General features: G+C 44.8%; 1 protein-coding gene across 1 annotated transcript; it reads right to left on the reverse strand.

Annotated features, from left to right (window-relative positions):
• Window positions 1-7,611: 7,611 nt before the first annotated feature.
• On the reverse strand, window positions 7,612-12,103 carry RLN3 (relaxin 3). Its single transcript, XM_032208501.1, has 2 exons — window positions 11,921-12,103; window positions 7,612-7,868 (listed from the first exon to the last, which is right to left on the reverse strand). Exons 1-2 carry the CDS (start codon window positions 12,078-12,080, stop codon window positions 7,612-7,614), a joined length of 417 nt encoding a protein of 138 aa, XP_032064392.1. The 5' UTR covers window positions 12,081-12,103.
• Window positions 12,104-12,434: the final 331 nt, after the last annotated feature.

Genomic DNA, 12,434 nt, shown 5'->3' on the forward strand with positions numbered 1-12,434 from the left:
CTTACAATTACTACTGTTGAGCTAGGTACCACCTATTCTACAACTCTGCATTTGTTTTTTTCTACCTAAGTGCAGGATCTTACTTTTCTCACTACTGAACCACGCTGCATTAGATAGGGCCTAATGCTCAGGTTTGTCAAGATTCTTCTGACTCTTGAATCTAGCTTGGTAGATGTTAACAATTTCCCCATCTTGGTGTCTTCTGCAAATTTGATCAGTTCCCCTTTTTGTCTCCCTCATCTACACCGTTTATGAAGATGTTGAAGAGAACTGGGCCTCAGACAGAACCTTGAGGTACCTCACTACATGCTTCCCTCCACATAGATTGAAGATTACACACAGTGTGTGGTTGGTGAGCTAATTGTGAATCCATCTGGTGGTTGCACTGTCTATCCCACATTGTTCTATCTTACCAAGAAGTAGGCGGTGATTTATTTGTCAAATGCCTTAGCGAAGTCCAAGTATACTATTATCCACTGCATTTCTATGAACCATTCATTTAGTCACTTTATCAAAGAAGGTAATAAGGTTTGACTGGCATTGGTCTGATAGTTTTTGAACTGGCTGTTTGATTTGTGGCCATGATTACATTTTATGACAGTGAACACTGTAAATAGCCAATATTTATTTATTTATTTTTATTTATTTATTTATTAGACTTATATACCGCTTCATAGGGCTTTCAGCCCTCTCTAAGCGGTTTACAGAGTCAGCATATTGCCCCCAACAATCCGGGTCCTCATTTCATCCACCTCGGAAGGATGGAAGGCTGAGTCAACCTTGAGCCGGTGAGATTTGAACTGCTGAACTGCAGATAACAGTCAGCTGAAGTGGCCTGCAGTACTGCACCCTAACCACTGCGCCACCTCGGCTCATTAATATTTGCAACTTTGCAACTTTAATAAGATTTGTATGCCTCCCACTCCCTAGGGACTCTGGGCGGCTCACAACAAAAGCAAAAACATAGAATATTAAAAGTACAATTATTTAAAATAAAATCATCCATTCAATCACGTGGGGCTGGATTTCAATCAACAGCCCCAGGCCTGCCGGAACAGCCAGGTCTTGATCGCTTTACGGAAGGCCGGGAGAGTGGTAAAGGTCTGGATCTCCATGGGTAGATCGTTCCATAAGGCCGGCGCAGCTACAGAGAAGGCCCTCCCTCGGGGGGCCGCCAGCCAGCATTGTCCGGTCAATGGCACCCGGAAGAGCCCCAACCTGTGTGATCTTATTGGTCGTTGGGAAGTAAATGGCAGGAGGCGGTCTCTCAGGTAGCCAGGTCCAATACCATGTAGGGCTTTAAAAGTAACGACTAGCACCTTGAAGTGGGTCCGGAGACCAATGGGGAGCCAGTGCAGCTCGCGGAGGATAGGTGTAACATGGGTGTATCTGGGTACACCCATTATCGCTCGCGCGGCTGCATTCTGGACTAGTTGTAGTTTCCGAACACTTTTTAGGGGCAGCCCCATGTAGAGTGCGTTACAGTAATCCAGTCTTGAGGTGACGAGGGCGTGAGTGACTGTCTGAAGTGCCTCCCGGTCCAAATAGGGCCGCAACTGGTGCACCAGGCGAACCTGGGCAAAGGCCCCCCTGGTCACAGCCGACAAGTGGTGTTCTAACGTCAGCTGTGGATCCAGGAGGACCCCCAAATTGCAGGCCCTCTCCGAGGGGTGTATAACTTCCCCCCCCCCCCAGGCTAAGAGGTGGAATGTCCGGACTATCTTTGGGAAGCAACATCAATAGCCACTCGGTCTTGTCTGGATTGAGTGCAAGCTTGTTCGCTCCCATCCAGACCCTGACAGCCTCCAGGCACTGGCACATCACTTCCACTGCTTCGCTGAATATTGCCCTTGCCCTTAATATGCACGCCAGGGAATCAGTGTGGGTGACTGTATGGTTAGCAGATGTCTTTCCTGAGGCAGTTTCTAAGCCTGGCTGTTCTCAAAAACTTCCAGATAGCTTATGATTAAGATCAGGAATGATATAAATTGTTTAATTGTCTAGCCTAGCAAGGAGGAGCTAAGTTCAATGTAAAGATGTTATCAATTTTCTATTTTTTTCCCCCAAATATATTTTAGACTGTTTTTGTTAAAGATTTATACTGTGTATGGGTTCTGGGAAGTCAGGGAGGGAAGGCTTGGGGGGGGAGGGGGGGAGGGATGAATATTAGGCTTGACGAGGGGTGTTAGATTTTAAAGTAATATGATTGCACATGTATACTGTCTTCTCTTATTTTTTCTTTAAAACTAAGATATGTTAAGTATATTGATATGGAAGCATAAATACCATCAACATAGATTGGAGTTTGCTCAGAAGCTGAAATACACCAAGTGAATGAGAGGAAGAGTGGGAAACAGGGGAGAGAAGAAAGATAGGAAGAGAGGGATAGGAGAGAGAGTAAGGGGGGAAGATGAGGATAAGGAGGAGTGGAATGAAGAGAGAGGAGAAGGAGGAAGGAAGGGGAAGTAGAGTAGAAAAGGATGACGGAGGGAAGAAAGGAGGTAGGAGAGAGGTAGAAGAAAGAGGTGTATGGAGAGCAGACGAACTAATAATGGGTTTTTATCTTTTTGGGCGTTGATGACAAGAGGAACTGATGTAATTACTATTTAATAATTTAATACAATAGGATACTGGCTATGTAATAGTATCCATGTGACTGTATGTTATGAAAATGGAAAATAAAAAAGTATATTTACGAGAAAAAACTTTTTGTGTTCAAATTATTTTGGGAGAAAACCACCTAGGAATCCCTGCGCTTTTAAAAAAAAATCCCAGAAAAAACACAATCCAAGCGAAACAGAATGTATTTCCACTTGGAAGCCCATTGATCCTGCTATTTTATACCATCTGTTAATACTGAAGTAAGTGAAAAGGCTTGGTGAGCCCATGGCTAGGAGGATTTTGTTTTGCAGGGGATTGTGTAATTTAAATATTAAGAGTTAGGGGCAAAATAGAGGAGGGATTGTTATGTACAGAATGTGAGGTCTTGCAGATATAAACAAATAAATTTATAAGTTTATTGAGTATATTCAGAGGTGGGTTCCTGCCAGTTTGCACCTATTCAGTAGAACCGGTTCGTCAAATCTACCGAACTGGTTAGAAGAAGTTCCACCAGTGGACACGGAAAGCAGGCCACACCTACAGAAGAGGTTCCAAAAATTTTTGAAACCCCCCCCCCACACACACACAGACTCACACAGAGAGAGAAAGAGAAAGAAAGGAAGAAATAAAGAAATAAAAAAAGAAAAAGTGAGAGAGAGATGAAAGAAAAAAAGGAAAAAGGGACAGAGAGACAAAAGGAAGGAGAGAGAGAGAGAGAGAGAGAGAGAGAGAGAGAGAGAGAGAGAGAGAGAGAGAAGATATGGCCGGCAAGCCACTCCCACCAGGTCACATGGCCGGCAAGCCACTCCCACAAAGAAGGCCACACCCACAGAGTAGGTTCAAAAAATTTTTGAAACCCACCACTGAGTATATTTAATATCAGATTGTCACAGGGGTGGGTTGCTAATCCCGTTCCAACTGGTTCGGTTGGAACGGGGCCGGTGGCGTCTTCATGCACGCGCGCAGTTCACGCATGTGTCTTAGCACCTGTGCGATGCTCCAGCTGCTCGCGGAGACTTGTGCAGGCGCTGTATGTGCCATCCAGCTGTTCGCGGAGAATTGTGCAGGCGCCGTATGTGCCATGCGCCTGCGTGGAAGCGCAGAAGCCTTCAAAGACCGGTAAGGAGCGCAGGCGGGCGGGTGGGCCCTTCGCCGTTCCTGGAAGTTACTTACTTCCGGGTTCGCCGACCAACCGGTTCACGGGGACCGCCGCGAACCGGTTGAAACCCACCCCTGGATTGTCACAATAAGAGGCACATACCACACGTGTATAATATATGACTGCCAAACACACAGTAGGGCCTGGGGTATAATGCAAAGATTAGGAATGGAAATGTGTTTGGAACAAGAAGGATACCTATGCCTTTTAGCTACCAAGCTATAGTTTACATTTACTGTTGCTTTGCAACTGCTGAAAATCAGTAATAAAGAGGTTTTTTTTTCCATCTGCGGAATCCAAATAGAGTTGCAGGTTTGTGCCCATCTGGAGTTCCACAAATGCACAAAAAAAATTATACAGGAAAGCTCTCTCGAGCAATTGGCCATTCCCTTCCCACAATGTGTGCATCTTTTTGATCTATTAGACCACTTACTCCTTTAATTCTGGCTAAGAAGAGCATGAGTTATAGTCCCACTTATGTAGATTAGTGAGAAAACTGGCATATACAATTCAGTATATCCCACCAGTCGGTCTTCCTTTTTTAGCCTAGTTGCAGAAGAAAATACGATACTAATATGATTTACATTTTCTCAAAGTTTGGTATTATGGCAGATTGTTCCAGGAAAAATTGCACATAACCACTCTGATAAATGTCCCTTTTAGACATTTAGACATTTTATTAAGACTTATAGGCCGCCCTTCTCCCTGAGGGGACTCAGGGCGGCTTACAATCACAAGGGAAGGGTGTGCAGTAACAGGAGACAAACAATAAGTGACCAAAATAAAATGGTAAACCACAACATGCATTCAACAGTCAACACTCGGGCGGGTAAGTTGGAAACCTATCCCCAGGCCTGCTGGGAGAGCCAGGTCTTAAGGGCTGTGCGGAAGGTCTGGATGGTGGTGAGGGTACGAATCTCGACAGGGAGATCGTTCCACAGGGTCGGAGCTGCAACAGAAAAGGCTCTCCTCCGTGTAGTCGCCAGTCGACATTGACTGGCGGATGGAATCCGGAGGAGGCCCAGCCTGTGCGATCTAATCGGTCGGAGGGAGGTGATCGGCAGAAGGCGGTCTCTCAAGGTCCCTGGCTTTCCCCTAAACTTTTCCAGCTCTTCTCAACATTGTTTAGGATGTTTGCATGAAGATAAAACTCGTCCAGCTGCTTGGAAATGTTGTGCAAACATCTTGTAGTGTTTATAGTTTGAGAAATACTGATGCCATCAAAATGAAACAAATCTATGTTGAGTGTCCCCATTAAAACAAACTGTTATGAGTCAACGTAGTGCATCTCATCAATTTGTTTCATATTTTTTTTCCTTTTCAGCTTTGCTTTATGGTCATTTGAATCTCAGAGCAGCAGATGTAGTTCCTCTCTTAAGAGATCAAATGAATAACCATGGAGGCACCACCACTCTGAAAGCTGTTGAGAGACCGCCTTCTGCCGATTACCTCCCCCAGACCCATTCGATCCCACAGATTAGGCCTCCTCCGTATTCCATCTGCCGGCCAATGTCGGCTGGCGACTACTCGGAGGAGGGCCTTCTCTGTGGCTGCCCCGACCCTCTGGAACGAACTCCCCGTGGAGATTCGAACCCTCACCACCCTTCGGGCCTTCCGGACGGCCGTGAAGACCTGGCTGTCCCAGCAAGCCTGGGGTTGAGTCCCCCCCCCCCTACTCGAATGTGCTGTGTCTGTTGTGCTTTTAAATTGTTCGTATTGTCCGATTGTTCTTGTTTTACTTTTTTGTAATTTCCCCTCCCTTGGCTTTTGTTCAGCCGCCCTGAGTCCCTTCATTTCATTTCATTCATTTCATTTCATTTATTATATTTATATGCTGCCCTTTCCCCCCGAAGGGGACTCAGGGCGGCTAACAAATCAAATCAGGGAAGGGGGGAGGGTACAGACAAAAAAATAAAAAATAAATGATACATAACAATACATAATTTAAAAACACACAACAGTCATACCATTCGAGACGGGGGCAACAGCTCTTTAGCCCCAGGCCTGTCGGAACAGCCAGGTTTTAACGGCTTTGCGGAAGGCCTGGAGGGTGGTGAGGGTTCGAATCTCCACGGGGAGCTCGTTCCAGAGGGTCGGAGCAGCCACAGAGAAGGCTCTCCTCCGGGTAGTCGCCAGTCGACACTGGCCAGCGGATGGAACTCGGAGGAGGCCTAATCTGTGGGATCTAATCGGTCTAGCGGAGGTGATTGGGGAATAGGGCGGCCTACAAATTGAATAAACTCCAAACTCCAACTCTGTTGGTTGTGAGACCAACTCAAATACCAACCAAGAATTTATTTATTTCTTTGTTAAATTTAATGCTGGTCTGTGATCATAATAAAAATGGATTGATTTTTTGATTTGTTTGCTGCCCATCTCACCATGAGTTCATTTGTAAATTATCAAATGTGAGAGAATATTTGTGACCTTCACCATCACTCAGAAAGCCATTGCATTACACTTTTCCACCAGGCGTTCTCTGCTTTTGGCCCGAATTTTCCTTGGTGCTTGGCCATTCCAGGAGATCCAGCTCTAGTAATTTCAACTGAGTGGAACAGGAGACTAGGGAATGCAACTGTCCATCCTGGTTGTGATTGAGGCTCATTGATGAAATTACAATTCATGGAAATAGTGTTAACAAGACTTACAAGACTTAACAAGACTGGGGGGGGGGGAGGTTGGTGGGGAGGGAGGGATGTATAGTAGGCTTGACGAGGGGTGTTAGATTTTAAAGTAATATGATTGCACATGTATACTGTCTTCTCTTATTTTTTTCTTTAAAACTAAGATATGTTAAGTATATTGATATGGAAGCATAAATACCATCAACATAGAATGGAGTTTGCTCAGAAGCAGAAATACACCAATAAGAGGAAGAGTGGGAAACAGAGGAGAGAAGAAAGATAGGAAGAGAGGGATAAGAGAGAGGGTAAGGGGGGAAGATGAGGAGGATAAGGAGGAGTGGAATGTAGAGAGAGGAGAAGGAGAAAGGAAGGGGAAGTAGAGTAGGAAAGGATGATGGAGGGAAGAAAGGAGGTAGGAGAGAGGTAGAAGAAAGAGGTGTATGGAGAGCAGAAGAGCCAATAATGGGTTTTTATCTTTTTGGGCGTTGATGGCAAGAGGAACTGATGTAATTACTACTTAATACAATAGGATATTGGCTATGTAATAGTATACATGTGATTATATGTTATGAAAATGGAAAATAAAAAAAGTATATTTAAAAAAAAAGATACAGCAGCTATTGCTATTGGAGAGATACAGGTTGATAGATGGAAGAGTATAATTCAAAATGAGCTAAGCTTAGTTAAATTCAATGATAATAGGTATAGTTAAATAAAAATTGATAATGATAGTAATGTATACAATGCTGAGCTGTTATGATAAGTAATAATTGGATATGAATAATGACTGTTACCTGAGAAGGGAAGGTTAGAAATATTTTTGGACTATATATAAAGATTATTAATAACAATAATAATAAAAAAGAACAAAATTAGACAGAGTTAAGTTTTAACTAATGGGGGAAAATGTTATGATATAGGGTGTAGTTAAATAAAGGATAATGATAATAAATTATATACATGGAGGATTAGAAAATTCTGGTATTAAATAAAATACCAGGGGGGGGAAAAAAGACTTTCATGTGAGAAAGTGGGATCCATAGGCCTCTTTGACAATCAGTGTCTACTTTGATGAAAGGCATGGATGTTTCATGGAGGAACTCGTGTTGCATTTGCACGCATGCTGGTTAATAAATCTTCAAGCCTCACAAATTCTATAGTATACTTCCTTGTTTTATTTTATTTTTTTTTAACCAAGGAACACATGCGGTAAATGAAAACCTCTATCTAACATAGAGAACTGATCTCACGCTTGCTGCAGCCCCACTTACAACAGGCATTGCTCAGGCTTTCCATGACATCTCGGGCTCCGCGATCCAAAGGCCAGGGCTCTTCGGAGAGGGCATAGCTCTGCCGACCTTGCCAGCTCCCATAATTGTCAGCGGGATCCTGTTGGGAGGAATGCACTGGATTCCACTCATTGGATAACGATGTTGCATCAAATGCTTCTGCAGGATCTCCCCCAAGGAAAGCACTGAGATTTCCTACAATGAGAATATAACACTGGAAAGTAGGGAGATCAGAGGCAACATATTGGACTCAGTAAGTGGACTCTCTGCTAGGAAGTCAATTGAATCAGAATATCTTAAAGTAATATGCATTAGATGAAGCATGAATAAATATTTAGCAATAGCAATAGCAGTTAGACATATACCGCTTCATAGGGCTTTCAGCCCTTTCTAAGCGGTTTACAGAGTCAGCCTTTTGCCCCCAACAATCCGGGTCCTCATTTCACCCACCTCAGAAGGATGGAAGGCTGAGATTTGAACCACCGAACTGCCGAACTGCAGTCAGCTGAAGTAGCCTAACTCTAACCACTGCGCCACCTTGGCTCTTCTCCCTGTTTCCTGTGTCTCTACTCAAAACAGAAGCTGCATCTCTGAAAGTGGCTGTGGTTGGAGGAAGAGGATATAACTACAAATTTGTAGACAAGGGACAAGCATCCCTGTCTGGGAAACTAAATTGCAAGCATTTCCTTCTAATGTCATCCCCCTTTCAATATGCTTTTAGTTGCCCAAACAGATCTGATGGCAATTAAATCGACACATGGCATTTCCCCATCAATGAGGCTCAATGTTCTGCACTAACCAATGATCATCTTCGCTTGCATTGACTTTGATACGTAGAAAAATGATGCTATCCAACCACTGCTCACTTTTTTCCCTTCTTCAAAAAAAGATGCTCACATTACTAAGCTCTGTTTGAAAAAGGTTTCCGTAAATCTGAATAATTTCTTAGTACCTGCTAAATCTTAGAATTTGCTCAGCCTTCTGCTTCAGGGTTATTTCAGATATTTTGTTTATTTACAAAATATTGATATTACCAATGAAGTTAATAACAATTCACCAAGGCAGACCAACAATCCGGGTCCTCATTTCACCCACCTCGGAAGGATGGAAGGCTGAGTCAACCCTGAGCCGGTGAGATTTGAACCACCGAACTGCAGAACTGCAGTCAGCTGAAGTAGCCTGCAGTGCTGCATTTAACCACTGCGCCACCTCGGCTCTCGGTGTTTAGGCAAACACACACACACACACACACCCATTTAACATCCTCTGCAGAAGTATCAAAACCTACACATTTCAAAACACCTTTGGAAAACAAATGCTTTGTAGGCTGCCTCGGTGAATTGTTATTAACCTCATTGGTAATATCAATATTTTGTAAATAAACAAAATATCTGAAATAAACCCTGAAGCAGAAGGCTGAGCAAACTCTAAGATTAGCAGGTACTTAGAAATTATTCAGATTTACGGTAACCTTTTTCAAACAGAGCTTAGTAATGCATCTTTTTTGAAGAAGGGAAAAAAGTGAGCAGTGGTTGGATAGCATCATTTTTCTACGTATCAAAGTCAATGCAAGCGAAGATGATCATTGGTTAGTGCAGAACATTGAGCCTCATTGATGGGAAAAATACCATGTGTCAATTTAATTGCCATCGGATCTGCTTGGGCAACCAAAAGCATATTGAAAGGGGGATGACATTAGAAGGAAATGCTTGCAATTTAGTTTCCCAGACAGGGATGCTTGTCCCTTGTCTACAAATTTGTAGTTATATCCTCTTCCTTCAACCACAGCCACTTTCAGAGATGCAGCTTCTGTTTTGAGTAGAGACACAGGAAACAGGGAGAAGAGCCAAGGTGGCGCAGTGGTTAGAGTGCTGTACTGCAGCCACTTCAGCTGACTGTTATCTGCAGTTCGGCGGTTCAAATCTCACCAGCTCAGGGTTGACTCAGCCTTCCATTCTTCCGAGGTGGGTAAAATGAGGACCTGGATTGTTGGGGGCAATACGCTGACTCTGTAAGCCGCTTAGAGAGGGCTGAAAGCCCTATGAAGCGGTATATAAGTCTAACTGCGTTTGCTATTGCTAAATGGGTTAAAGCTTAAGAAAGGATTATGGTATCTTGTCGAAGAAGGAATGCTATTTTGATGTGCCTTGGTTTCTGCATTTTTCGTGACAAATATGCTCTTTTCAGTACCAGATAAGATGTTTTCCTCAAACGGTATCCAAACTTTGCACCCAAAAAAACGTTCCACATTTGGTTTTTAGCATCTCTTGGTAGAGCAGAAAGGACTCCTGTTTTCTACAGGAATGACTTCTACCAGCCAAGTATTGCATTGTCCATTAGGAAAAACCTAATATAATAAAGTGTCTTCCTATATTTTTATATGATTCCAACTGGAGAGATTATATCTACTTTTAAACCCAATCTAGCATTCTTGGGAGGGTATGGGTGACAAATCTCATGTAGCAAGGTATTTACTGACTGGGGTAATAGGAATTTAACTCAACTTGCACAAAATGAGTAATGATAATTAATTTTCTTGGTGTATGGCAAGGCAGCATCCCTGAATGTGTTTTCTCAAGCTACCCTTTGCTGGAAATATCGTAAGGCCGTGATGGCGAACTTATGCCACGCCAGGGGTGGGTTCCTGCCAGTTCTAACCTCTTCTATAGAAGAGGTTCCACAAATCTACTGTGCCGTTTAGAACCGGTTCCAGCTCCCTCCCTCCCCCCGCCCGCACCACGCTTGCCCTGCCCGCCGCTCACTGATTGGCTGGCTCACCAATCACCCCGCCCACCTCTAAGAGCCCTATCTAAACCTTAAAATCTTAAAGCTGTCAAGTTTGAACACCCCTGGGGTTTTTTCCTCTAAAGGGTTAGTGGGGCAAGGGTCTTGTAACTAGACAGCTTTAAGACTTTCTCTGTTCAATGCCAGAGTTCCTGAGCCAACATGACTGGAGGAGGAATTCTGGGAGTTGAAGTCCACAAGTCTTAAAGCTGTCAAGTTTGAACACGCCTGGGGCTTTTTTCCTAAAGGGTTAAGGGTGCAAGGGTCTTGTAACTTGACAGCTTTAAGACTTGCACACTTCAATGCCAGAGTTCCTGAGCCAACATGACTGGAGGAGGAATTCTGGGAGTTGAAGTCCACAAGTCTTAAAGCTGTCAAGTTTGAACACCCCTGGGTTTTTTTTCCTAAAGGGTTAGGGGTGCAAGGGTCTTGTAACTTGACAGCTTTAAGACTTGCACACTTCAATGCCAGAGTTCCTGAGCCAACATTTTGGTTGCTAAACAAGAGCGTTGTTAAGTGAGTTTCACCACATTTTACAAGTTGGCCACACCCACCCAGTCACATGACTGCCAAACCACTCCCACCCAGTCACATGACTGCCAAGCCACTCCCACTCGGCCACATGACCAGCAAGCCACTCCCACAAAGCAGGCCACACCTACAGAACAGGTTCTAAAAAAATTTTGAAACCCGCCACTGTGGCACGTGTACCAGAGGCGGCACACAGAGCCCTCTCTGTGGGCACATACGCCATCACCAGCTGCTCTTCTGGTTTCCAGCATGTGCACCTGCGCCAACCAGCCAGTGTTTGTGCATGCCGGAGCACCGGAAACTCAAAGACTCTCTACATCGCTCTACATGGGGCTGCCCTTGAAAAGTGTTCGGAGACTACAATTGGTCCAGAATGCAGCCGCATGAGCGATACTGGGTGTACCTAGATACACCCATGTTACACCTGTCCTCCCTGAGCTGCACTGGCTCCCTATTGGTCTCCGAACGCGCTTCAAGGTGCTGGTTATCACCTTTAAAGCCCTACATGGCCTAGGACCTGGATATCTCTGTGACCGCTTCCTGCCACATACCTCCCAGCGCCCAATAAGATCTCACAGGGTGGGCCTTCTCCAGGTGCCGTCAACTACACAATGTCGTCTGGCGGCTCCTCGGGGGAGAGCCTTCTCTGTAGCAGCCCCGGCCCTCTGGAATGATCTACCCCCTGCATTTAACCACTGCGCCACCTCGGCTCCATGTTCTTGAAAGTATCCAGGTGTTGGAAGGTGGTAACTCAAAATTCCCGTTATGCAGGACTATGTTAGCTGGGAATTTTAGCAACTGTAATTCCCAGCTAACATAGTCCTGCATAATTGGAACCCCAGTCCTATTCCGTTCGGAAGACATCACATAAGGTAGAGCTCGGACCTTAACTGGACTCTACCCCAAGTTTGCCAAGATCCCCTTTTGCTCACCTGCTCGTCTCCAGCGGGATCCTCCACAGGTGAAGATGACAGCACGGATGAACTCCCTGCCACACAGCTTCACCCCATAGGACGGTGTCCTGGCTTCACTCACCAGCCACTTCTCTGAGAGCAGCACTCCAAGCACCAGAGCCAGCAGGAATTTGGGCATGGCTGAGAGCTGTGCGGGACGGAAATTGGGTTTCCTGCGACAACACAACTGCCTTTTGCTAGTTCCTCAGTGTAGCTGAGCCCCTTTTATATCTCCAGGTGGACATGAGCATCTTTCCGGCTATCTCCCCGATTAACAGCAGGAGGGGGTAGCGACCTTTCTTGGTGGAGGAGAACTTGGGAGATGTACGCTAATCAGAGATAACCTTTTCCTTGTTATCAGCTGGGCAGATAGGGAATTGTGTTCAGTGCTCACCTGGCCTTTCCGGGCATGGACAGGCGTGTAGGTGCATACCGAGAAAATGAACAGCAAAACATGCAAATGTTGATAACGAGTGGGAGAGGAACATAGGCA

The sequence above is a fragment of the Thamnophis elegans genome, chromosome 2 (assembly GCF_009769535.1).
Source record: "Thamnophis elegans isolate rThaEle1 chromosome 2, rThaEle1.pri, whole genome shotgun sequence".
Classification (NCBI taxonomy): domain Eukaryota; kingdom Metazoa; phylum Chordata; class Lepidosauria; order Squamata; family Colubridae; genus Thamnophis; species Thamnophis elegans.

Bases quoted from the DNA above. Each gene is read 5' to 3' on its own strand.
- RLN3 (XM_032208501.1), bottom strand. From the start codon at position 12,080: ATGCCCAAATTCCTGCTGGCTCTGGTGCTTGGAGTGCTGCTCTCAGAG. The intron at 7,869-11,920 runs GTGAGCAAAAGG...TTCTCATTGTAG, and splicing joins ATCCCGCTGGAGACGAGCAG to GAAATCTCAGTGCTTTCCTT.